Here is a 27,888-nt window from a genome sequence, read left to right as displayed (position 1 = left end):
GCACACAATGATTGGACAGCACAGTGATGATGCTGGGAGATCCTATACGCAGCAACACAGAAACACTGAGAACTTTAAACAATGATGGAAAGTGTTATAAATGACTTGTTGGCCTCTGATCTGTCACAAACAGCTGAAACGTGTCTCTCATGAGTCACATGAAGGTTTTTGACAGAAAGGACAAAAAGTAGCTGCAGTCAGTTTGTGTCATTTTTATATTTATTCATCTGGGAGAAAAATCTGAGGGACATTAAAATGTGTTTTCAACAGAGACAAGAACATGAATATAACAGAACAGGTAAATGAACATGTTTCAAGTAAACAGCTGGACTGATCAGGTCCAAACACAGAGTGATAAACTTGTCAAACAGCTGTCATATCTTTATATAGAAGCTCTTTATAAATGCTGCTCACTGCAGTCTGTTTACTAATAATGTCAAAGTGTTAGAAACACAGAAACATCAGAATGGTCTTTGTTCACAGAAACCTGTCTGGGATCCTTTGTTGTTCTTTTGATGCAGAGTTACATTATAAATATAAAGAGTTATTTCAGAGTCTCATCAGTTTTCCTGCATGTCTTTATTTAACACATCAGCAGGGCTGAAGCTCTCATGTTAAACACACACTGATCTATGGACACGTTCATGTGTTTCTAACAGAACCAGGCTGTTATCAGCCTGCACTAACATTATGTCACACACACTGAATGTAACAGTGACAGTTTACATCATCACACAATCAGCTGTGATTGTTTCACTGTCATCAAACGAGTCAACAGGAAGTAGAATCAATAGAAACCAATCATTTACTGACAGCATGTCTGATGGAAATAAGTGCAGATTATGTATGAAGTCTAACTGCACACAGTAACTGTGTTACAATAAGGACTTAACAGCGCCCTCTGCTGGAGTGTTTCAGTACTGCGTTAACTAGAATACACCACCTCCTCCTCACACCACCTGCTACAGCTCTACTCTTCTATGACTACAGTCATCCACAGCACTGATGTGAGGTCACATGGTTCATATGTAAGGAGCACAGCTGACCTCAGGTCAGTTTAATGACTGTGAGCAGCAGCTGTGTTATTGTCACTGTGACAGGGAGACACTCTCAGACACAGCGCTCATGTCAGCTTGTTCTCATGCAGGAGGATCAGGAGCTCCATGTTTGTCTTTCTGTTTGAATCATGATGTGTTTGTGCCATCAGAGTCTGTCATGAGTACTCAGGGTTTCACAGCAGCTCTTCTGGATGCTGACGAGGACTCCAACCTCATGTTTCACCTCTCTGAGCTTCTGATGTCTGTGAACACTCGTGTTTCTTCTCTGGGCTCATCTGGACAAAAACACCTTTCTGTGTTTGGCTGCAGCCTCATTCTGACTGACAGGAAGTGTGTTATCCATGAGCTGCACTTCTGTCAGGAAGTTTCCTGCTGTGTTTCCTGTCTGTGGACAAACACGAGTGTTCCAGCTGAGGACTTGGTTCCTTCCACCTGTCCATACAGGACATCACGCTGTCTGCAGCTCTGTAAATGCAGCTCCAGGTCCTTCCACGTGCTGCTCTGTATTTGTGCAGTTTGTAGTGTGTCCTGGGAAACGTAGCACACATGGTGTTCTTCTGCTGTTTCCTCCTTTCACTGAGTGTGAAACACTGACGCTGTGCTGTTGTTCACAGAGGGGAGCTGATTCTAGCTGCAGCTGGACTCTGTCATCTAACTGAATGTGTTGGTGCTGATCACGGGGCTCTGAGGGGGGAGCAGCAGGAGGACTCTGGATGCTGACGTCAGTGTATCTGTGGAAGCTCCCACAGCGTGTCTGTCATTCAATATTGTGCTGTATATTGTATCTATGCAAAGATGAACAGACTGTGTGTTCACTGGTCTCTGTGCTGCAGCTCTGATGTCATCATCACTCCCTCCTCCACCCTCAGCAGTCCCAGCATGCTGCTGTGGTGCACCCCACCCTCACTCTACACCTGAGCCACAGACCACACCCTCCACCTCAATATACACCACAGTTTTCTCTGCTGTGGAAATGAGATCAGGAGGAAATCATCATTATTATTATTTAATAAACGCTCACATTAATGTGGGCTTATTTGTTTCATATTAGAAACATTAGTTGAGTGTTTTTAGTATAAAATGGTCAAAGTCCCTCTTTTTGCTCCTCCCCTCACCTGTGGATGGACGGTGCTGTTACCGTGGTGACAGCTTGGATGTGTTTCAGTCCTGCCTGGTTATCACTGCAGGAATCTTTCACATTTATTACAGGTAATAACTCTGATTTTTCTGTGTATTATGAACCAAATGTATCCTGATACACACAGAGATGGATGAGCAGAGGTTTTTTTTGCAGTTTATGTAGTTACTATGGACTTAATGCATACATATTATTAAAATTAGGGCTATAACAGTTGTATTGATGTATAGCAACTTGAAATGCTCCCACAAATGGCTCCACAGCAGGTAAAAATATAACAAAAGCTCTGGCGGACTTGGTTCTGTGGTCAGTCTTAAAGGGTGAAGTTAAACTCTGTAATCTTCACTGTGTCACAGAGTTCAGTGAGTCCCGTTATTCACAGTATCAATCAGATCATCAGAGAACAGCTGATCAGCAATCAGTGGTGCCAACAGCGCCTCCTGTGGTGAGAGGATGCAATAATGCAATGTAGCATTTTTCCACTCAACACTTGCAGTCATGGAAACTGTCTGTTGGATCTGTGTGACGTTGCTTTCTTGGTTAGAGTTCCTCACAAATGTCCAGATGATTCTTCTAATGAGGCGTCGACCATGTTTGCAGCTCTTTGGAAGAAAACGTCGCCCTTTGCCATCCTTACTTTTCTTTGACTTCTTCAAATGCAGCTGAACTCCAGCTGGTATTTTCTTGGACTTTGCAGCTGTTTCTGGTCATCAGTTCATTCCTGCAAACCTCTGAAGCTGAACAACAATGATGCTGCATTGCTGGCTGATCCCAAAAGGTTGATTCTGTTCATCTGGACGTTTTCAGAAACGTTTGCTCACTGATCAGGTGACTTCTTCAGTCTCAGCTGACTGCAGCTTTACAAGCTTACAAACAGCACATTTGCACAATGACTGAAAGCAGCAGCACCTGATATATATGATACTAATATAATACATATACATATATAATCCATACTAATGATGAAGGAACTGAGCTCACAGTCCATTGTTCATTCAGTGAACTACTCAGTTTATTTTGGGCCTCAGAAATGCTCACTCTGTTTGTACATCACTGTCAGCAATAGACTCATTCTGCTGTGTGGACAGGAACACATGTGACATCACTTCCTGTTTGTTTGTGACTGAAGAGGAAGAAGTTTACAAGGAATCATTGAGAAGAGTTTCAAACATCAACTGATTGAATCCATGAATCTGAAAACGTGTTTGTGAGTGAAAGAGACAGACATGTACAGACTGAACTATCTGTTCAACAGTCAGAGTGTTTCTGTAACAGGAGACACTCTGTACACTCCACTCAGCACAGGGACACTGAGGAACCAGGAGACAAGAACATAAACCCAGGATAAAGAGTTTGAGTGAATGTGGTGTTGAAGGTGTGGAGGTGGATCAGAGTGTCAGAGGAGACTCTGTAGAAGGACAGAGTGCCAGCAGGACAGTCCACATACACTGCTGCTCTGTTAGAGACAGAGGAGGAGGAGGAGGAGGAGGAGGAGGAGGAGATGGATGTTCGACTGTTATTGTGCCTGACAGAATGAGGACCATCATCAGAGCAGTACAGACTCCAGGACTGATCATTGTATCCAAACACACAGTCACCACTGCCTCCTTTCCTTCTGATGCTTCTGTAACTCACTGATATAAAAACGTCTCCTCTCCACTCGACCTCCCAGTAACAGCGACCAGTCAGACCATTTCTACACAGCAGCTGATAATTAAAAACATCAAATCTGTCTGGATGATCAGGATATGACTGAACCTCCTCCACATGTGTCACCTTCCTGTTGTTGTCAGACAGTTGGAGCTCTGTGTTCACTGTGTTTGTGTCGATTGTGAGTTGACAGGAATCTGATGGAGAGAACAAACACAATCCAGCTGCAGTTATTGATCCATCATCTGTTCATTGATTGACACTTTGATGATGACTCCTGACATGATGAAGATGGTTGAATGTGTGCTGCTTTGTTTTCATGAATCCCATTAAAAACACACTTACACTTCCTCAGACCTGGTCTCAACCATCGGACTCCAGCAGGCTCCACCCTGAAAGGAGGAGGGGGGTCAGAGCAGCACAGTCAGCATGCACACATGGACATTACATGGCTCTCACACACACACTGTTACACACTGAGCTCAAAGCTCGGCTCCACTGTTTTATTCAAAGAAATCTACATTTATTTATCAGCACATTTAAAAACAGCTTGAGCCAAAGTGCTGCACAGAGTAGAGAGAAAATAGGAAACATACACAGTAATGACTATAAAGACTGGTCAGGATTGAAAGCTACAGAGTACAAATGTGTTTCCAACCGGCTTTTAAAAATGTCCAGTGTTGGTGACGACCTGATGTGAAGGGCGACTGTTCCAGAGTTTGGCTGCAGCCATCGATAAAGCTCACCTCTGTTTTTACGTCTAGTTCTGGTCAGAAGCTGCTTATCTGCAGACCTGAGGGCTCCACTTGGATTCTTTTGTTAAAGAGAGATAAGATGGAGCCAATCCATTCACAGATTTAAAGACAACCAGATCTGGAAGTGGATTCTACCACGTACTGGTAACCAGTGGAAAAAGCTGGTGATGGGTCGTCTAGCACAGACCCACCGCTGGAACCAGACAATTGATGAGGGAGAGAACTGTGACAGCGCCGTTCCTTCACTTGACCTCAGTCGCTCTCGTCTGCTCCCTCGTAACACTGCTCTTTATTGAGCTTACATGAATATGCACAAGTTCATTATGACGTCTTACACAGGTATGAACAAAGAGTACCAGTCTGTGCAAAGTGTGTGTGTGTGTGTGTGTGTGTGTGTGTGTGTGTGTCTGTGTGTGTGTGTCTGTGTCTGTGTCTGTGTGTGTGTCTGTGTGCATAGTGTGTGTGTGTGTGTCTGTGTGCATAGTGTGTGTGTGTGTGTGTCTGTGTGTGTGCGCGTGTGCGCGTGTGCGCGTGTGTGTGTCTGTGTGTGTGCGCGTGTGTGTGTGTGTGTGTCTGTGTGTGTGTGTGTGTGTTCCAGATGTGACCCTGTGACCCCAAAGCTGGTGCTAAGAGTCCAGCGGTCCCCCTAACAAAGGGCTCTTATACTTAACCAGACACAGAGTAGGTGTCCTCCTACACCAGGGGTCTCAAACTCGCGGCCGGTGGGCCAATTGCGGCCCGCAGGACGATAGTTTTTGGCCCCACCTTAATATGAAAATGTAATGTTAGTTTGATAATGTATGACACTTTACAGTGTTGTGGGCGGAGCTGAATTAACCCACCAATCAGGGTGGGATATGGATCTCAGGGGACACCAGCCGGGCTTGATGCAAGCAGGGAAACATTTCTCAATGAGTCAAAGTTCCAGCAGCGTTGCCCTGGAGTGTTTCTTTCTTTCCTGTGCCTGGCTGGCTTCCTCCTTTCTATTGGGCAAACGCCGACATTCGCCCCAGCGCGCTGCGTTCACAACACTTCAAAAAAAGTTGTTTTTTTAAGTTGCTGCCCAGCGGGACATTATACGTATATAGATTTATACACACGTCAGTGGGATTTAAAGTTATTTTCCACAGAGAGAGATCTCATATTAACTCTCACAGTGATGCGTAGGCGGCGGGATAAAAGAAAAGTCATGAACTCAATGCAGTCCAATTTAGTCTGCAGTCACATAGCGACACCTGTTCATCGGCAACAACAGTCCCCGGTAACCCGGACTAATTATAGGGTCGCACCGTAATTTGTGGCTCCATGTTTTTATTTGCATCACTGCGTTTGCATTGCAGCAAACATGAACATTACATATATTTCAATATAATGTAAAAGCAGTCAAAACAACTAACATCAGAAACAGCTGATGTTATTTGTTATATGTCACGGTGTCATTTCCGCTTCTTTCTCCTGTAACAACAGCCCGGCGCCGTGAGCAGTCGCCTTTTTTGCGCTCGCTATCCCTGCACTTTCTACCATCTGCAAACGCCACGGTGTTCGTGTCGTCATGAAAGACATGAACATCGAGCGTAAAAACAAAGGAGACTGCTACCGGCTTTTTATCTGCCGATCGCCGTGCTACGGTTGCAAGAAAAAGAAGCAGAAATGACGTTCTCTACGCGTTGAGACGTTCCCCGTCCGTCGGCTAAACGCTTGATTGAAACTTCAATGCAACAGTGACACCAAGTAGAATTATAAATGTCACATAGCCCCAAACATGTCTTTTTCAAAGCCTGCGGTGAAGAGAAAGGTTGGTGATGAGCACCGACAATTTCAGGAAAAGTGGGAAATGCAATATTTCTTTGTTGAGCACAGGGGCACCCCGACCTGTCTTATTTGCACAGAGAAAGTTGCGCTGCACAAGGAATACAATTTGAAACGTCATTACACAACTAGACATGCTGAGCTGGATGCAAAATACCAGGGAGACGAGAGAGCGAACCGGGTTGCCAGTCTTAAAACAGATCTACTGAGGCAGCAAGATTTCTCCAAGAAAGCAACCAAAGAGAATAATGCAGCAGTCGGAGCCACGTGGTTAGTGAGATGATTGCTAAAGCAGGGAAGCCATTCACAGAAGGTGCATTTGTCTAAAAGTGCATATTGCAGGCTGCAAATATAGTCTGTCCGGGAAAGAAAGGTCAGTTTAGCAACATCAGCCTTTCTGCCAACACCGCAGCAGATCGCATTTCTGACCTGTCAAGTGACATTTATGACCAACTGTGTGAGAAAGCCAAATGTTTCAGTGTATACTCAGTCGCTCTTGATGAGACCACAGACATCACCGACACTGCCCAGCTCCCAATGTATGTCCGTGGTGTTGATGACAGTTTTGAAGTGATGGAGGAGCTGCTCACAGTAATTCCAATGCATGGCCAGACCACCGCTCAGCAGATATTTACAAGCTGTGTGATGCCATTGAGAATGTTGGTTTGCCATGGAAGAGGTTTGTTGGAATAACAACAGATGGAGCGCCATCAATGACAGGGAGGAAACATGGACTGGTGGCACAAAACAAACTGGAAGAGGAAGGCGTGGAGGAGGCCATTGCTCTGCACTGCATCATCCATCAGCAGGTCCTTTGCAGCAAATGCCTGAAGTTTGACAATGTGATGTCTATTGTTGTGAAATGCATCAACCAAATCAGATCCAGGGGCTTAAAGCACCGAAGGTTCTGTGCTTTTTTAGAGGAAATGGAGTCAGAATATGGGGATGTGCTCGACTTCACTGAGGTACGTTGGCTCAGCAGGGGAAATGTATTAAAGAGACTTTTTGAGTTGAGAGCAGAAGTGAAGCCTTCATGGAGAAGGATGGAGTTAGTGTTCCTGTGCTAACTGATCCCAAATGGCTCATGGACTCAGCTTTTCTTGTTGATATGACACATGAGCTTAATGTACTGAACAAGACGTTACAAGGCCAGGGGCAACTTGTCAGTGCTGCCTATGACAACGTGAGAGCATTCTCCACAAAACTGGCGCTCTGGAAAGCTCAGCTCTCTCAGACAAACCTTTGCCATTTCCCAGCATGCAAGGCACTCGTGGATGCAGGCACACCATTCAGTGCTGACGAGTATGTTGATGTCATTTTGAGGCTACAGGAGGAATTTGATCACAGATTTGCTGACTTCAAGACACACAGAGCCACCTTTCACATTTTTGCGGACCCCTTCTCCTTTGATGTGCAAGATGCCCCTTCTGTGCTTCAAATGGAGCTCATTGAGCTGCAGTGCAACTCTGAACTCAAAGCAAAGTTCAGGGAGGTGAGTGGAAAAGCAGACAAGCTTGGACAATTTTTGAGAGACTTGAGCCCTAGTTTCCCTCGGCTTTCCCGAATGTTCAAGCGGACCATGTGCCTTTTTGGTAGCACATACTTGTGCCAAAAGCTCTTCTCCACTTTGAACTTCAATAAGTCCAAGTACAGGTCCAGACTTACGGATGATCATCTTCAAGACATACTGAGGGTCGCAACTGCTTCCTCCCTCAGGCCAAATCTGGCTCGGCTATGCGAGAGGAAACGCTGCCAGGTCTCTAGCAGCAAGGAGTAGGCAAGAGAAGCCATGTTCAGAAGAACAGTTCATTTTCTACAGTGTTCCATTCATGTTCAGAAGAAGGTTATAGAACTGTTAATACAGACATTTCAATCTAAATACAGCAGATATAGAAGACTGAAAGAAAAACACAAGTTCACTGACTAAAAATATCTTATTATTATTTTATTTATGTTTTACAGATTGATTTATTTTCTTATTAATTCTTAATTTGTTTATTCATTTTTCATATTTTGTGTTAAAAAATAAAAATAAAGAGATTTGAGAAGATTGGAATTTTTTAACCATGCCTTTCTTGTGGAAAACCTAATGCGGCCCAGCCTCACCCAGACTCTGCCTGCAGCGGCCCCCAGCTAAATTGAGTTTGAGACCCCTGTCCTACACCATAAATCAGTAAGAGAGGGTACGACCTCTCTCATGGCCCCAAGTGGTGTGTGCATGCCAGAGCACTCTGGAAGGCACACAGAGTCTTTACAGACTACTAAGGATCAAACCTCTATCATCATGCAATCGATTATACAACTCTAAGCATATATGAGTAAATATTTCTAAGCATAAATGACAATCAACAATATAAACCTTACAGCTGGTTTTAATAACAGAATTCATTTGTTTCTCAAACGAGAAAGAGCTATCGAGAAACACTCCTAAATCTTTAGTTCTTAACTTTTCCAGTGGGCCAAGGTCAACATTATCTGCTAATGCTAAATAGGCTGCCGTTATTAACTAATGCTAATTTGACATGAATTAGCATTATGCACTAATGCTAACACTTACTTTTTTAAAAAATGTGAGTAGCTAATGCTAACACTATTTCCCTTAACTTTATAACAATGTGAACGGCTAATGCTAACACTCTTTTTCCTAGCATTATAACATCTGAGCTGCTAATGCTAAGTAGGCTGCCATTAGCACCTACGTCTAATTTAAGGCAAATACGCATTAGAACCTAATGCTCATATCGTTTTCCTTTGCTTTATAACAATGTGAGCAGCTACTGCTAAATAGCATTAGCTAATAACAGCAGTCTAATTTAATGCAAGTTAGCCTCATTTGCATTACAACGATGTGAGGAGTTAACGCTAAGTATGCTGCCATTAGTGGCTAATTCTAATTAGGGGTGAATAAATATTACCAGCTAATGCTAATATCGTATTCTCTTCCCTTTTAACAATGTGAGCAGCTAGTGCTAGGTAGGCTGATGCTAGCAGCTAATGCTAAAGCTAATTTAATGTGAATTAGCATCACATTAGTGAGGAGTTAATGCTAAGTAGACTGCCATTAGCAGGTAATGCTAATTTTAGGTGAATAGGAATTGGCAGATAATGCTAATACCATATTTTCTTGCTTTATAACAATGTGACCAGCTAATGCTATGTAGGTTGCCGTTATTAGCTAATACTAATTTGAGGTGAATTAGCATTATCCCCTTATGCTAACAATGTTTTTTCTTACTTTTTAACAATACAAGTAGCTGATGTGAACACTTTTTTTTTTTATTGAATTCTAATTTTTCCCTTGCGATGTGAAGAGTTAATGCTAAATAGGATGCCATTAGTGGCTAATTCTAATTTTAGATGAGAAAGCATTAGAAGCTAATGCTAATACCATATTTTCTTGCTTTATATCAATATTAGTAGGTAATGCTAAGTACGTAGCCATTATTAGCTAATGCTAATTTAGGTGAATTAGCATTATCCACTAATGCTAACACTGTTTTTGCCAACTCTTTTCCCTTGCATTATAACAATATGAGCAGCTAATGCTAAGAAGGCTGCCATTATTAGGTAATGCTAATTATTATGTGTGTTAGCATTATCCGCTGCTGCTAGCAATGTTTTATCTTACCTTTTAACAATATCAGCAGCTAATGCTAACACTACTTTAATTTCAGTTAAACCTACTTAGCATTAATTAACTTCATTTAGCATTAAGAAGTTTTTGCTATAGGCTACCATTAGTGGCTAATGCTAATTTTAGGTAAATAGAAATTGGCAGCTAATGCTAATACCATATTTTCTTGCCTTATAACAATGTGACCAGCTAATGCTAAGCAGGTGCCATTATTAGCTAATACTAATAAAGCGCTATATAAAATACAGGCCATTTACCATTTAATTTGAGATGAATTAGCATTATCCGCTTATGCTAACAATGTTTTTTCTTACTTTTTAACAATACGCCATTAGTGGCTAATTCTAATTTTAGATGAAAAAGGATTAACAGCTAATGCTCATAATGTTTCCTTTGTAAGAATGACAGCAGCTAATGATACGAAGTCTACCGTTATTAACTAATGCTAATTTGATGAGAATTAGCATTATCCGATAATGGTAACTCTTTTCCCCTGCATTATAACAATGTCAGGAGTTAATGCTAAGTAGACTGCCATTAGGGGCTAACTCTAATTAGGGGTGAATAATTATTAGCAGCTAATACTAATACCGTTTTCTCTTTTTCCTTATAACAACTTGAGCAGCTAATGCTAATTTGATGCGAATTAGCATTATATTAGTGAGCAGTTAATGCTAAGTAGGCTGCCATTATTAACTAATACTACGTTGACGTGAATTAGCATTATGCGCTACTGCTAATACTGTTTTCTCTTACTTATTAAAAATGATAGTAGCTAATACTAATACTCTTTTCCGTTGGGTAACAACAAAGTGAGGAACTAATGCTAAGTTGGCTGCTTTTAGCGGCTTATTCTAATTAGGGGTGAATAATTATTAGCAGCAAATGCTAATACCGTTTTCTCTTTCCTTATAACAATATGAGCAGTTAATGCTAATTTGATGTAAATTAGCATTATATTAGTGAGGAGTTAATGCTAAGTAGGCTGCCATTAGCAGCTAAAGGTAATTTGAGGTGAATAAGCACTAGTAGCTAATGCCAATACCCTTTTCTCTTGTGTTATAATGATGTGAAACGTTAATATTGTTCTCAAACAACAGAATGAGAATGAAATATTGATTCTAACAGGGCCCATAAACAGCATTAGCTTAGCAGCATTAGCTTATCAGAGTCTCCATCATGGTCACACAAATCCTTAGCGGAGCAAAGTGGCCTACTTAGCAATAGCTGCTGTAGAAAGCAAAGGGAAAACAGTATTAGCATTAGCTGCTAAATGTGCACTTGAGAACAAATCTATTGTGAATTCAGCCGTGAATGTAGTGTTTCCAGTAAGCTTCCATTTCCAAATGTTAGCTGCTCCTGTCTGCCTCTTTGTCACACACACAGACTGAAATGATTCACAGCCTTGTTTCATCCTTCTGTCAGTGTCACTGACTGTCACTGTGACTGTGGACATACAGCATGGGAAACACACACATGGCTGATACTTGTATCTAAAGTTACAAAATGTTGTCTCTGTCCAAATATTACCTAACTGTAAGTCTACTTTTAATGAAACTCTCAACATGACTTATCAGTTATCATGTTATAATGTTCCTGCAAACAGACTCCTTGAAGACCCCCTACATAAATATCCATGTACTATCCAGCTAGACTAGTGTGTCTGTCCCTGAAAATATTCCTGCATGTGTGATTGTTCATGTCTCATCTGCAGGAAACAAACAGGAAGTGAGTGAAAGACACAGGAAATGATTCCAGCTCTTCCTCCTATATCAGACATTCTCTCCATACCTGAGAGTGTCCAGTCTCCAGCCTGGATCCTTCAGTCCAGCCGACAGAAGCTTCATTCCTGAGTCACCTGGATGATTGTAGCTCAGGTCCAGCTCTCTCAGATGGGAGGGGTTGGAGGTCAGAGCTGAGGCCAGAGAAGTACAGCCTTCCTCTGTGATCAGACAGCCTGACAGACTGCAGACACACAAAACAACAATCCATCTGTTATCCATCTCTATAGCAGCATAACTAAGGGATGGTTCAGGGTCACCTGATCCAGCTCTAACTATAAGTTTTATCAAAAAGGAAAGTTTGAAGCTGATCGTCAAAGTAGAGAGGGTGTCTGTCTCCTGAACTCAAACTGGGAGCTGCTTCCACACCCAGTCCAACATAGCCAGGCTTTCTTTGCTGCTTTGACAAAACCTCAAATCCCAGTCAGAGATAGTGAGCATCATCACAGTGATGATCATTTCTCTGTTAACCCAGGCTTTCTGCTTCAGGATCTGTGCACGCTCACAGAACAAGGAGACCTTTAAACATCATTTCACTAAATGGATGGACTGAGCTCAGCCTACAGATGAACTGGATAAATAAAGATTTGACCTCAGTGTGCTCAGTGTTCCTGTCTATTCCTAACATATTCCTAACATGATAGCTGCACTTTAGAGCTCTAAAACTGGAACTGACACATATTTAAACTCCACATGTTACTCAGTACATTCAGTTCTGACACTCGCCCACAGTCCAACAAAGGAAACATGGAGCTCACATCAGTTTGTCACCAAAGTCTAATTATTCCAGAGGGCAGTGTTGATACAACTAAAGTTATTTTTAAGCAAAGTTGAGTTTTTTATTGTCGCAGTACTTCATGTCTGAAGTATCACTTAAATGCATTACACGCTGTTGATGGCAGCAAACAAACCACCCAAACAAACAGAGGTGGGAGGCTTGGGCAGACTACGTAGGATCAGCTTGTGGGAGGAGTCAGGATAAAACCAAAGAAAGACAAGCTAACAAACACCACAGTGAAGTGAGTAGCTACAAACTGCAGGCCGATTAGTGTTTTTGAAGAAGTCGGTCTGAGGAACGTTCTTAGGATCAACAAATGACGGCATGTATGAGCCTCCCTCAAGACGCACCATCACAAGAAGAACACATGAGCTGTAGAAAAAGGAGAGACTATGAAAGCCACGGCGTTACAACGTGCACCAGCTGTTGGTCTCTCTGGAGACTACTGGGCGTGGCTGGGTAACCATGGTTACTTGGGAGTTACAGTACATGATATTAATGAAGAGTGGGAGCTGCGTTCTATAGCAAACAATTTGTTATGAGGTAATCAGCTGATCTTAGTTTAACCGGAAGCCCTTCACAATAATTGCAATGCCTTTATTTTGTACAACTACCATCAGTTCGTCTGTACTGATGGTAACTTAAAGTCACACTAATGTCGTTTAGTTTCTATAGTTTATGTAGTGGAAGTATACTACAGTACCCTGATCACTGATAGGACAGATTTATGTAGATATACACCTTTGTGTTTAACATTACTGCATTATAGTACTGTGATCTTTGTCCTTATATATGGCTATATTAGCTATACTGATGTACGTACATATAACTGGATATGTAACTTATCTATTCATCTTATTTGTCATGTATTTGTATTGTGTACTTCCTTTTTGTAAGAAACCACACACATGATCACAGCCGCAAGAATCAATCAGTGAAAGAATAAAGTGTCTCAAACCAAACCTTAAGCTCTTTATTCCACATGCTGGGATCATTTGGCCTTCAGTGGTGTTCTGGCTGACACACCGGAGTGACCAGAGTGCTAAAGAGTGAATCGGACACACCAGTGTCATCTCTGATATCTCCACTACATTTAATCGTCCTTCAGCTTGTGGCTGCCGTTAGCTGGTCTGCTAGTTAGCTGATTTGCTATTTAGCCGGTGTGCTAGTTAGCTGGTGTGCTAGTTAGCCGGTTCGCTAGTCAGCTGGTGTGCTGACCAGCGAACCAGTAGGTTACAAGATGAGCTTGTCTGTCTGATGAGCCAGCTCTCTCTGTCTTGGTCATTTTGTCCTTGGGCAAAACCTAACCTACCACTACAACTGTAGCTTACCTCCACCAGTGTGTGAATGTGAGAGTGAATGAATACAGGGAGTGCAGAATTATTAGGCAAATGAGTATTTTGTCCACATCATCCTCTTCATGCATGTCGTCTTACTCCAAGCTGTATAGGCTCGAAAGCCTACTACCAATTAAGCATATTAGGTGATGTGCATCTCTGTAATGAGAAGGGGTGTGGTCTAATGACATCAACACCCTATATCAGGTGTGCATAATTATTAGGTAACGTCCTTTCCTTTGGCAAAATGGGTCAAAAGAAGGACTTGACAGGCTCAGAAAAGTCAAAAACAGTGAGATATCTTGCAGAGGGATGCAGCAGTCTCAAAATTGCAAAGCTTCTGAAGCGTGATCATCGAACAATCAAGCGTTTCATTCAAAATAGTCAACAGGGTCGCAAGAAGCGTGTGGAAAAACCAAGGCGCAAAATAACTGCCCATGAACTGAGAAAAGTCAAGCGTGCAGCTGCCAAGATGCCACTTGCCACCAGTTTGGCCATATTTTGGAGCTGCAACATCACTGGAGTGCCCAAGAGCACAAGGTGTGCAATACTCAGAGACATGGCCAAGGTAAGAAAGGCTGAAAGACGACCACCACTGAACAAGACACACAAGCTGAAACGTCAAGACTGGGCCAAGAAATATCTCAAGACTGGTTTTTCTAAGGTTTTATGGACTGATGAAATGAGAGTGAGTCTTGATGGGCCAGATGGATGGGCCCGTGGCTGGATTGGTAAAGGGCAGAGAGCTCCAGTCCGACGCCAGCAAGGTGGAGGTGGAGTACTGGTTTGGGCTGGTATCATCAAAGATGAGCTTGTGGGGCCTTTTCGGGTTGAGGATGGAGTCAAGCTCAACTCCCAGTCCTACTGCCAGTTTCTGGAAGACACCTTCTTCAAGCAGTGGTACAGGAAGAAGTCTGCATCCTTCAAGAAAAACATGATTTTCATGCAGGACAATGCTCCATCACACGCGTCCAAGTACTCCACAGCGTGGCTGGCAAGAAAGGGTATAAAAGAAGAAAAACTAATGACATGGCCTCCTTGTTCACCTGATCTGAACCCCATTGAGAACCTGTGGTCCATCATCAAATGTGAGATTTACAAGGAGGGAAAACAGTACACCTCTCTGAACAGTGTCTGGGAGGCTGTGGTTGCTGCTGCACGCAATGTTGATGGTGAACAGATCAAAACACTGACAGAATCCATGGATGGCAGGCTTTTGAGTGTCCTTGCAAAGAAAGGTGGCTATATTGGGCGCTGATTTGTTTTTGTTTTGTTTTTGAATGTCAGAAATGTATATTTGTGAATGTGGAGATGTTATATTGGTGTCACTGGTAAAAATAAATAAATGAAATGGGTATATATTTGTTTTTTGTTAAGTTGCCTAATAATTCTGCACAGTAATAGTCACCTGCACACACAGATATCCCCCTAAAATAGCTAAAACTAAAAACAAACTAAAAACTACTTCCAAAAACATTCAGCTTTGATATTAATGAGTTTTTTGGGTTCATTGAGAACATGGTTGTTGTTCAATAATAAAATTATTCCTCAAAAATACAACTTGCCTAATAATTCTGCACTCCCTGTAGTGGGATTGTAAAGGGTCTTTGAGGGTCTCGAAAAGCGCTATATAAATGCAATCCATTATTATTATTAAGAGCATCTTTAGGCCTGACTGTGCTCATCCTTCCTCCAACCTCTCCTTACCAAAGATAACAACTACATCAGTATTAGCTCAATAACAATTTCTGCAATTCAATTGTGGACATTCATTTTTAAACCTTGTGTAAAACGATAAAACCTCAAAGTCTGAGCATTATTCTTTGTGCAAACAGCTCTTGCAGGTTCCCCCGGACTTAGGTTATTTTTATTATTTAATTACTTTCCTTTAAGCAGCTGTTCAGGCTACTAAACTCATCCCAGAAATAACAAGTGACACCATTAATAGTAGAGGTGGGAATCACCATACAACTCGCGATACGATATTATCACAATACTTAACGCACGATACGATATTATTGCGATTTTTTAAAATATTTTGCGATATTTAAATTCTGCACATAAAGGTAAACTTTATCAATATTCATTTTATCTAATATCAAAGTCTCACACTCAGTCTTTCTCTCATTTCAGTCAGTTTTATTGTTGACAAACTGAACGGTTTGTATTACAGTCTAGTCCAACTTAACTGAATGCAACCATCTGGTACAATTATAGCTATTCTGAACTATGCAATTTATGAAAACTATGCAGCCCCTTCAGCAACTGAAGAATTTGAAAGTAAATTTAAAAAAATATATAATTTTACATTAAATAAAAAAGTTTCAAACTTAATTAAAATTAAACATGTCTTAAATTAAAATAAGTAAACTGTCATGTTTATTGCTGCCAAAAAAAAAGTTAAACACATTTGGACAGTGAAGGAATGTCAGGATTGTTGCTCAGAAAAAGGATCAACATGCTCTGAAGTCAACATGCTCTGACTCCAGAGCATGTTGACTTCAGAGAAAAAATTGTTTGTAACAAAATATCGATTTCTGCTGTCCCTGTATCGATACATTATTAGCAAACAAAATATCACGATACTACACAGTATCGATTTTTTCCCCCACCCCTAATTAATAGTGGAGCTAACTTTAACAGGTGAAACTGATTTGACCTATAAGGCTACTGCAGTTACTTCTTATCAGGTTTAGTAGGGAAGACATCTGGATGAGGTAGTTAGTAGTATGTAGTTAGTACCGGGCGACTCCCCTCCCCCACATCGGCACCAGAACCCTGTATTATCTACAGGGTAAGACTGCCTGTTTTATCAAACTATGGCCATTACTACTGTGATCATTTGCAGCCCAGTGTGCCGCTCTCTCTGCTGGGATGAACCACTGGAGCTCACCCAGTCATCCCTTTCTTTCTCTCAAGAAGAAGTGAAATAAATATATTTATTATGTTACGAGTCTAATATTCTTTAAATCAAACTGTAATGAATAAATCAAGCAAGAAGATTTGGTGGCTCCACGTGTTGTAGAAGAAAAGATAAACATCTCATTTTGAGAAATCAGCCTTTAAAATTAAGTACTGTGAATAAAAAACAAACAGCGAGCCAATCAGCAGTCGCCAATATCCTCCTAATTTCATTCACAAAGAAATCAAATATATATATATTATGGGCCCAAAGGAGCCTAAATCTTTAAATTAGGCAGTACGTGAAGTATTTTTTTAAATAAACAAAGACATGACTATAACAACTTTTAGTAATTCAGAGTCCAATTATCCACTCAAATGTGAATAAAAGTTCACTTGACAGCTGTAAAAGTTACCTGTTTATACAATAATATAATTCACATTTCAAATGATCATCTGTGGAAAAGTTTGAATCCTGACCTGAGAGTTTCCACTGCACACTGTGAACTCTTTAGTCCAGCGGACAGAAGCTTCACTCCTGAATCCTGCAGGTCAGAGTTACTCAGGTCCAGCTCTCTCAGACTGGAGGACTGGGAGCTGAGGACTGAGCACAGAGCTTCACAGCTTCTCTCTGACAGGTTACAGCCACTCAGTCTGAAAAATAAAAGACAATCTATAAAACAAGTACTCATGTAGAGTTTGTTAATACATTTCAAAACATTAAATGTTGACTTTCTATTTTTTAAAGGAAACAAACATACTAAGATACAACATCATATGGATGAACTTTAATTAAGAATTCTAAAAACAAACTGTTCCCTGATCTGACCTCAGAGTATTCAGTTTACAGTTTAAACGTTGTAGTCCAGCAGACAGAAGCTTCACTCCTGAATCCTGCAGCTTTCTGATACTCAGGTCCAGCTCTGTCAGACTAGAGGACTGTGAGCTGAGAACTGAGGACAGAGCTTCACAGTTTTCCTCTGAGAGTTCACAGATGTTAAGTCTGAAGATAAAAACATGAATAAAGATTGTTGTTAAAGTGTAATCAGGGTGCAATAGCTTATTGTCTTGTGCTGAGCAGGTTAGTATAAGTTTACCTTAACTTGGAAATGAATAAAAATGCTATGAGACAAGGATAACTGGATAAAGATATAAACAAAAACAAACATCAAACACATAAACAAACAGAACTAAACATAATACAAATTGATCTGACCTCAGAACATTCAGTTTGGCATGTGGACTCTCCACTGCAGCAGACAGAAGCTTTACTGCTGAAGCCTTCAGGCTGTTGGTACTCAGGTCCAGCTCTCTCAGACTACAGGACTGGGAGCTTACCACTGACAACAAATTTTCACAGCCTTCCTCTGAGACGTTATAGCTGCTCAGTCTGTGAGAGAAAGGAAAAAAAAAAAAACAAAACAAAAAAAAAAAAACAATATATGTGATCAAATTAAATTTGTTTATATGTTGAACCCTTTTTTTTTTTTTAATTTATTTAAACCTATGAGACTATGAGTGCTACCAGTCCAGTGCACATGATTGGTACCTTGATGGTACCTTGCTCAGGGGTACCACAAGGTAACTATTCGGTGGATTCGACCCCTGACATTATGATCATGGGGCGACCACTCTGCCTACTGAGCTAATAATTCTGTGTACACTGTCATACAATATTAACTAAAACAATTATTTTAGAAAATTTTAGTAATTCAATAATCATGCTCATTACCTGTGTATTGTGAATAACACTGGATTTTAAACACTAGCTGTATAAAACTCTTCCTGTTAAAGGTGTGTATAAAGGAGATGAGCTGAAATGCAGACTTCATGGAGAATGTTTGCTGTCAGCATATATCAAAGACAAAGCAGAGATCCATCCAGTCTCTTCCACTAAGCCCACAGAGGGACAGACAACCACTCTCACTCACACCTGCATGAAGTTTAGATCACCAGGTAACCTAACTGCATGTCTGTGGACAGTGGGAAGAAACTGTAGAGGACCCAGAGTGAACCCACTGTAATTCTGTGATAACACTGGTTATGGAAGCCTTACAGTTACATATGGTTACTGACAAGAAACACGACCTTAGAGGCAATTTCAGTAATGAAGACCGAGTTTCTCCCTCCATACAGGATGAAAACATGACAGCACAGCAGAGATTTATATTTAAAAAGGGAGGGTGTGCACTGAAAGTGAGATACAAACTTGAGCTTAAATTATGAACATCAGAAAAAGATGTAGGTGAAGTCTGGCAGGTGAAGTTTGTGCTTTAGAATAAAAGAACCAAACTCCTGGAGTTGGAGACAAATGAACAAGCTGAGGATAATAAACCTGTCAGAGGGGCTGAAGCATCAGAGCTCATGTTCTTATAGGCTGGGTCTGGATTGTCCTTTGATAAGAGTTACAGAACAAAGTGTGTTTTAGAAATGCTGGAGTGAAACATTAAAACTACCATATATTTACCGAGTGACTGATGATCATTTAATTTACTATTTTAAAAAAATGTTACAGTGCTCTTTGAACTCAGCATTTCTGATTTATTTCCCATGATTTTAATAATGAAGCGATGACAACATGTTTACTCACAGAGCTTTGTTGGAGGCTTTGACCACTGGCAGCATTCTCAGAAGAGCCTCCTCTGAAGCAGAGTATTTCTTGAAGTCAAACTCATCCAGATCTTCTTCTGATGACAGTAAGATGAAGGTCAGAGCTGAGCACTGAGCAGGAGACAGTTTACCTGTGGAGAGACTTCCTGAAGTCCTGTATTGTTGGATCTCCTCCACTAGAGAACGATCATTCAGTTCATTCAGACAGTGGATCAGATTGATGCTTTTCTCTGCAGACAGATTCTTACTGAGATTCTTCTTGATGTACTGGACTGTTTCCTGATTGGTCAGTGAGCTACTTCCTGTCTGTGTCATCAGGGCTCGTAGGAGAGTCTGATTGGTCTGCAGGGAAAGACCCAGGAGGAAGCGGAGGAACAAGTCCAGGTGTCCATTTGGACTCTGTAAGGCCTTGTCCACAGCACTCTGGTAGAAGTGTTTCTTTGCAGATTCTCCTGTTTCAGACTTCTTGGATGTTGTTTGTTGTTGTTCCAGCAGATTGAGTCCAGAGTTGATGAAGGTCAGATGGACATGAAGAGCAGCCAGAAACTCCTGAACACTCAGATGGATGAAGCAGAACACCTTGTACTGGTACAGTCCTCTCTCCTCTTTAAAGATCTGTGTGAACACTCCTGAGTACACTGAGGCTGCTCTGATATCGATGCCACACTCTGTCAGGTCTGATTCATAGAAGATCAGGTTTCCTTTCTGCAGCTGATCAAAAGCCAGTTTTCCCAGAGACTCCATCATCTTCCTGCTCTCAGGACTCCAGTGTGGATCTGTCTCAGCTCCTCCATCATACTTGACCTTCTTCACTTTGGCCTGAACCACCAGGAAGTGGATGTACATCTCAGTCAGGGTGTTGGGCAGCTGTCCTCCCTCTCTGGTTTCCAGCACATCCTCCAGAACTGTAGCAGTGATCCAGCAGAAGACTGGGATGTGACACATGATGTGGAGGCTTCGTGATGTCTTGATGTGGGAGATGATCCTGCTGGCCTGCTCCTCATCTCTGAATCTCTTCCTGAAGTACTCCTCCTTCTGTGGGTCAGTGAACCCTCTGACCTCTGTCACCATGCCAACACAGTCAGGAGGGATCTGATTGGCTGCTGCAGGTCGTGTGGTTATCCAGAGGCGAGCAGAGGGAAGCAGTTTCCCCCTGATGAGGTTTATCAGCAGCACATCCACTGAGGTGGACTTTCTAGGGTCAGTTAGGATTGTAGTTTTGTGGAAGTCCAGAGGAAGTCGACACTCATCCAGACCATCAAAGATGAACACAACCTGGAAGTCTTCAAAGCTGCAGATTCCTGCTTCTTTGGTTTCAGTAAAGAAGTGATGAACAAGTCCCACCAAGCTGAACTTTTCCTCTTTCAGCACATTCAGCTCTCTGAAAGTGAATGGAAATATGAACTGGATGTCCTGGTTGGCTTTGTCTTCAGCCCAGTCCAGGCTGTATTTCTGTGTTAAGACTGTTTTCCCAATGCCAGCCACTCCCTTTGTCAGCACTGTTCTGATTGGTTCATCTCTTCCAGGTGAGGCTTTAAAGAGGTCTTCTTGTCTGATGGTTGTTTCTGGTCTGTCTGGTTTCCTGGATGCTGTTTCAATCTGTCTGACCTCATGTTCATCATTGACCTCTGCAGTCCCTCCCTCTGTGATGTAGAGCTCTGTGTAGATCTGATTCAGGAGGGTTGGGTTTCCTGCTTTAGCGATGCCCTCAAACACACACTGGAACTTCTTCTTCAGCTTAGACTTAAGGTTACGATGACAAACAGCAGCTGGAAGTTCTGAATAATAATAATAAAAATACAACTTTAACAATCATATTTTACAAAATGCTGATGACAATTTCTGACCCACTGAGAAATGACTGAACACACTGGTGTCACAAGTGTCTCATTTATCCAGCAGCTTAAATCTTTAGATAAATCCTCTTACTGCTCTGCAGACGGTCAGCCAGCTCCTCCTGCTTCATTCTCCTCAGGAAGTCCACTGTGATCTTCACAAATGCCTCTCTGCTGTTTCTCCTCTGCTCATCATCCTCCCTCTGAAACTCCAAGCACTGGGGCTTATTTGGATTCAGAGCCTTCTGGATCTTCTTCAGCTCGTTCTTCACAAAAGTGATGATGTTGTCCTCCAGCAGCTGGAACAGAATATTTATGAATGACCCACCACTCTGAACTTTAGTCCACACAACATCCACTTCTTTACGATCAAGGGGCATATCATCCGCGAACTCTTTACCAATTATAGGTTTGACTTTATCTGATTAACTGAGACTTTGTCCACAACTCCATGATCCCAAAACGTTGATGCTGTTCATATGAATGCAGCGATTTCAGTGGGAGAAACATTTCACTGGTGTTCAGAGCTGAACTACCAACAGGTTGATGATCAAAGCCAGAAACTTGGAGATGTTTCAGGTGACTGAGTTGATCGTACAGACAACTGGTCTTAAAGGTTCACTCTGTTTACACATACAGATCAGTATTTAAGGTTTGACTCTCATCATCCACTGGAGCACAAACTGGGCGTCATCAGGACACTACAACACAGAACAAACACCATCCCCACAGACACAGCAGCCAGCGAAGCAGAAGAACTTCACATCAAGAAGGTCCTGAGTAAATGTGAACGCTGGTTTGAGGGCGGAGTCAAGGAGGCCATTTATGTGAAAAGGAAAGACCATCTCTGAATGGAGGAGGGGCCCAAGGGTACAACTGTCACCATCTTACATGCTGTGATTGCAGCCATTCCCCAGCTCTCTGTGAACTGGACTCATGACCATTGATCAACAACCATTGATCAATGGTCCTGACAATATGCGTACCAATGATCAATGAACTGACCTCCCAGCCCATTGTTCCTTCAGTGGGCTGGTTTCAGTCATACAAATGTCCTGTTTATAAGATTGAAACCTGCAGTCAGCTGAGACTGAAGAAGTCACCTGATGATGATGAAACGTTTCTCCCACTGAAAACATCCAGATGAACAGAATCAAGCTTTTTGGGATTTACGTACCTGGATGATTGAGCATCAAGACACAACTCTGTGACTTTTCTCAGATGAATCAATCCTCTCCTCCAGCTTTGTTTACATCTACCAGCCCTGTGGCGCTGCCCAGGGACAATAATCTATGTGAGAGGTGGAAAGTCATACAGGTGTCTGCTCCTGCCTTCAGTTATTTTATCTACTGTGTGTCAACTGGCTGAACCTCCTCCAACTGTCTACTGTCTCCCTAAACTCAACAATGACTTCGTGATCTATCCATTCTCTGACCAAAGACATCCTGCTGCAGGAGGTTAACATAGCAGCCAATGATGATCCCACTCACTGTGAACAACACATTTGGACCTGATTTGCTGCTCTGGTTTACACGTGAACTTCCACTGCTGCTGTCACCAACTTGAGAGGCTCTACAGAAAAACTGACTTTTTGTTTTTTAAGAGCTCAAAGTTATTGAAGAAACAGTTATTCAGCTTCATTCCCACTGATCTCGACTACAAACTGTTTCACTTTGGTTTCTGTTTAAAGCCTCGATGTTTAAAACGTTTCCCTGTGATCACATTTGCACCGTCTGATTTCAAAGTTTGTTTTCTTTTGGTCATTTAGTCCACAGAGTCCTTGGTGTTCTGAAAGGGACCTATAAATAAATGCATTATTATTAATATTAATAATAAAGTAGTTGTTGTACATGTACAGACCATAAATATGGAGTCCAGCTGTGTTTGATGCTGCTGGGCAGACTGACCACTGGGAACCTCTGAGCTCTGCTGGTCCACTCTGTGGAGGAACCATGAAGGATTAGATCAACACAGGATAACGATCCAGGAGTTTCTGCTCAAATAACTTCATCTGAATCAAGTCTGTCAAGTTTTAGACTCTCAGATTCTGAAGATATATTTTCTGTTTTCTATGAACGTTCTTTCATCAGTGATGGAAGTGATGATGCTGCAGAAGCTCAGAGGAAACTTTGAGAAAACTGTGATGAACCATCAACTAATGCTCTCAGGAGGCCAAAGGTCCCTGAATGTAACTGTGCAGTAGATTCATCGAGTGTTTGAAACCTGACCACTTCCATATGTTTTCATTCTAACACAAGAAGTCCTTTTCTCATTGCTTTGATTTGAGTTTTCATTTGAGTTTTCCGAGTCTCGTATTTGGAGTCGAGTCTAATCAATGATCTGACAGAAGAACATTAAAAAGGATTTAGCAGTGCTGTCAAAATTAACATGTAGGGTTAGGGTTAGGGGTTCATCTGTTATCATGATTAACATGATAAAAACCTTTAACACGACACATCTGGAGAGCAGAACGACTCAAAATCCCTGAAATGTTTCTATCAACGCACTTCGAGCAGTTTGTCCGAGTAGAGTTACCTTTGCACACGTGCAGATGTGCAGCACATCTGTTAGTGACGGAAGCTGAACCAATCAGCTCAATATGGAAGATGACAAACACACACTGACCTCTCGATGGAAAGTTTGAGTATTAAAAAAATAACAAGACGGACCAGCCGACCAACATGAAGGATTCTGCACATCGTGACAGAAGGAATTTTCTTGTCACCGAAGCACTTCCAGCTTAAAATATCACAACGATGCAAAGCACTGATGACACAACTGCCAAGTGGACAAACTGCAGACCTGTTAGTGTTGTTAATAACATAGTTTTGGTTCCTCGTGTCAAAGACTTGAAGAAGAGTGACAGAGTGTGTTAGACTGCTGCAGGATCAGTGCCACCTCCACAGACCTGTCAAGAAAATGATTGTTTGACAGATGGGCTCAGATTCAGGATCAGCTGAGGAGTTTGTGGCTGACAGAATCCTGCAGGTACAGAGCAGAGCCCATCATTAGCATGCAGGACTGTCCCTGGGGGGGTCGGCTCATTCAGGAGGTTTATCAATGTTTACATGTTCAATAAACATGTTAAGTGTGTAAATTTGCCCTTTTCTCTCGAGTCTGTTTGCTCATGAAATGAACTTTGATTCGTTTACATTAAAAATGATGTTTAATGGTGATTAATCCAAATTAATCCACAGTAACCCTGTGATGAGTCTGATTAAACATTTTCATTAACAGCAGTAATATAGATTATATATTATTATATATTAGTGCACACTTAGCTTTTAGTATATATGTTTGTTCCAAAGTTGTATTTACAGCAGAGAAGCTGAGTTAAAGACTGAAAACTATTCAAAGTCTCTTTGAATTGAAGCGTTTAACATTCTTTGTGTTTATTCTGCATTGACTTCATTATATGGTGTAAACGTCTGTTACAGGCTTAAATATAAAGTTGGAAAAATGTAACTGCAGCTATTGATCAAGTAATTGTGATTAATCAGGATTAATGACAGAAGATTGTGTCATTAATTAGTCATTTTTAATCTACTGACAGCACTAGTGTTCACTCTTGTGCCTCCAACTGTTTTACGCCCTTTCAACACCTTCGTGGTCAAAAGTGTACACGCACAAAATCTACAATAAAACCCTCACGCAGCAATAGGACAGACACACAATCCATTTATCTCTGTGTCTCAAACACACACACGTGTATTCAAAGCCTCGATTTGTTCATATTTCATCTGTTGTGTTTTTATCTTCAGCGTTTTCAGTGTTGCTGCATTTACACCAAAAATGTTTCCATTGATGAATCAGATTGATTTGAATGTGTTTCATCCATACAAATCCCTCCCTGGTGGTCACATGACTCTATAACATAACAGGAGTCATGTGACAAGAGTTTCATGCTGTAAAATGTCAAAATGGTTGAATGTGGTGGAGTAAAAATGTGAGATATCAACGACTTTTCTTCAATATGAAATGTTTGCAGGGCCTGACAGGAAGTGGACGGACGCTAAGATCACTTCCTGTTTGCTGAAGTGGGTTTTCAGTTGTTTAGAAACCAAAGGCTTGTTTTAAAAGACAGTTTAAATGGGACTGAGGGAACGACGTGTTTGTAGTTTATATCCAACAACATCAAGCAGTTTAATCAAAGAGTTCATGTTGCTAACAGCTCACCTCTCTGCAGCAGACACAGGCTGGACTTTAAAATTAATGAGACGACCAAAAGACACGTCACTCTGTAAGGACACAGAGCTGGGTGGAGGTCCAGGTTTGAGTCTCTGATGGATCCTGAAAAAGTTATAAATCTTCAGTAAAATTCTCATCACATATCAGCTGATATTATTGGTGTTAGCTTACCTTTTCTCAGCTGACTGTCTTTGCTCAAATCTCTTAATGGCATCTTTGACTGAGTTACTTTCACAGGACACAGAGCTGGGTGGAGGTCCAGGCTGGTTCCTGTGAATAATGATGCAGCAGTGATGTGAGTGCTGAGCTGTGACATGGAGAAGAGTCATGGACAGTTAGAGATGGTCATCTCACCTCTGAGCTTTGGTCTGACTCTCATGTTCCCCACACAGAGTGCTTTTAGAGGGAGGGACTCCTTCCTCTCTGTCCTCACACTGATCCATGCTGCTCAATTCACATCAGCTCACACACACTTTCTACCTGCAGAGGAAACACAAATCATTCATGTGCACATCAGCTGAAATCCTCCTTTCATCATGTGTGCTGTCCAAATATCAGCTGCTTCTTTCCTGCTTCATCTCAGTGTCAGCTGGATGCAGTCAGACAGCAGTGTGAGGCAAAGGAAGCTGCCATCAGCTGCTCTGCTATCAGTCCACTAGATGGAGCCTGAAGCACACACGATGCATTCACTGACACACACTGATTCACTGTGACTGGAAGCTTCAGTCAGTCCAACCCGTGTGAACAACATTTTAAACCTTTCAGCTGATCCAGGATTCAAAGAGGATCAGCAGAGTTAAAGCTTCACACTAATTCTTCCTGCTGAGTTTGCAGAGAACTGCACACACACTGATTCACTGCTAATGAGAAGCTTCTTCCATCCAGTAATTCATCATCCATCAGCTCTGCTGCTGCTCTCAGTCCTGGACTCTGATCACACACTAAAAGCAGCTTTTTAACTCGTGTCTGTAAGAACTGTTAGCGTTAGCTTAGCGTTAGCTTAGTGTTAGCTTAGCGTTAGCATGCTGTGTGCTAGCTTAGCGTCAGAGCTCTGCAGGTGTCTCGTGTGTAAATATTAATCACAGTGACAGTAAAGGAGGTAAAGGGCTGTGACGTCATCACGTACGCTGCGTCCTCTGTGGGCTCTGAGTGAACTCAAAGTACAAACTACAAGTACACAAACACGAACGTAGCTCAGAGTGGCGGACACACTCGGCCTCGTTGGTCCAGCTGTGAGTCCGTTACCGTGAACTATGGAGCGGCAGATTTGTGCTGAACTAAGCTGCACACAGCTGATGTTAGCCAGGAAACATTACACACTGACTTTAATGGAGAGACCGGAAATACAAACACACACAGTTTGTTGTGTGAAGAAATCAAACACGAGCTGAACAAACAGTAAAGTTCCTAAAGACAAACTGTTAAAGGAGGAAACAAAGCAAACTTACAGTTTCTTCACACCAACAACAAGCTCCACTCCACACCTGGACACTAAACACGGACACACAGGTGAGCTGCTTCCTGGAAGGAGGCGGGGCTCCACCTGAAACTCAGCACAGGTGGGAGGGGCTCAGCTCTGTGTGTGCTGATGTGTTAACTTTAAAAATATGCCGTCTGACTGCTCAGACTGAGTCAGAGTAAAGTTCACATGCTGACGTGTGGAGACATGAAACCTTGTTGTAGCTGCAGGTGTGAACACACTGATCCCAGATCAGCTCTGCTGTATTTGTAACATGAACATTTCTGCTGCAAAGCTTCAAATGTTCAGCATGTTTCTCTGTTTCCAGTCTATAGATCCAGTCACACTTTCTACCTTCACCTGTGCAGTAAAGACTGAGAGCAGAGCTGAAAGCAAGCGTCCAATCAGTGAGCAGCATCAACACCAGGGGCCCGTTCTTCGTACCTCGCTAAGTAGGTTAGCCGGATTAGATTGTTGACGATTTCGCGTGATCCTGGATCAGTCGGTTCCCCGAAGCTCATCCGGGACTTGCTGTCATAGCAACAGAGCCGTAAGCGTAAACCTGCTCGGGAGCAGGTTTACTTTATGTAAACAGGATTAGATCGCGGCCACGCAGGTATGTCCGCTTCATTTATACGAAAGCAACAGCGATATTTTTCCACTGTTTCACCATAAATAAATATTATCAATGTAACTAAAGATAATGCAGCACTTGATCCTTTTATTGATGTCACACAGATACATACAGGTCATTTCCTAAAAAAGGGAAATGTACTATTAACATTCTATTACATGTATGTGATTATTACAGATGTAATTCATATTTCAGAGTAGTAATTGTAAATTACTTCGTGTAATCAAGATGAGAGACCACGGCTATAAAAGCGAAGGTGGATTTGGGAAGCCTGTCGCAGCCATGTCCTGTCCGTATACGCGACCAACCCATTGCGGAAGG

At 41.9% G+C, this 27,888-nt stretch overlaps 1 protein-coding gene across 1 annotated transcript in view; it reads right to left on the bottom strand.

Annotated features, from left to right (window-relative positions):
* Positions 1-3,025: 3,025 nt before the first annotated feature.
* The window catches only part of LOC309702423 (protein NLRC3-like), a 226,620-nt gene continuing 201,757 nt past the window's right edge, over positions 3,026-27,888 (bottom strand). Inside the window, exons 5-11 of the mRNA XM_082527141.1 lie at positions 23,147-23,225; positions 21,381-21,585; positions 19,432-21,229; positions 17,322-17,495; positions 11,836-12,009; positions 4,192-4,238; positions 3,026-4,043 (exon numbers count right to left, since the gene is read on the bottom strand). Of these exons, the coding sequence (XP_082383267.1) occupies positions 3,493-4,043; positions 4,192-4,238; positions 11,836-12,009; positions 17,322-17,495; positions 19,432-21,229; positions 21,381-21,585; positions 23,147-23,225 (3,028 nt within the window). The 3' untranslated portion in view covers positions 3,026-3,492. The remainder of the gene's footprint in view (positions 4,044-4,191; positions 4,239-11,835; positions 12,010-17,321; positions 17,496-19,431; positions 21,230-21,380; positions 21,586-23,146; positions 23,226-27,888) is intronic.

Source organism: Aulonocara stuartgranti, assembly GCF_965226115.1.
Source record: "Aulonocara stuartgranti genome assembly, chromosome: 3".
NCBI lineage: Eukaryota > Metazoa > Chordata > Actinopteri > Cichliformes > Cichlidae > Aulonocara > Aulonocara stuartgranti.
The sequence above is the reverse complement of the archived record's forward strand: the minus strand, read 5'-3'. Positions and strand labels throughout refer to the sequence as shown.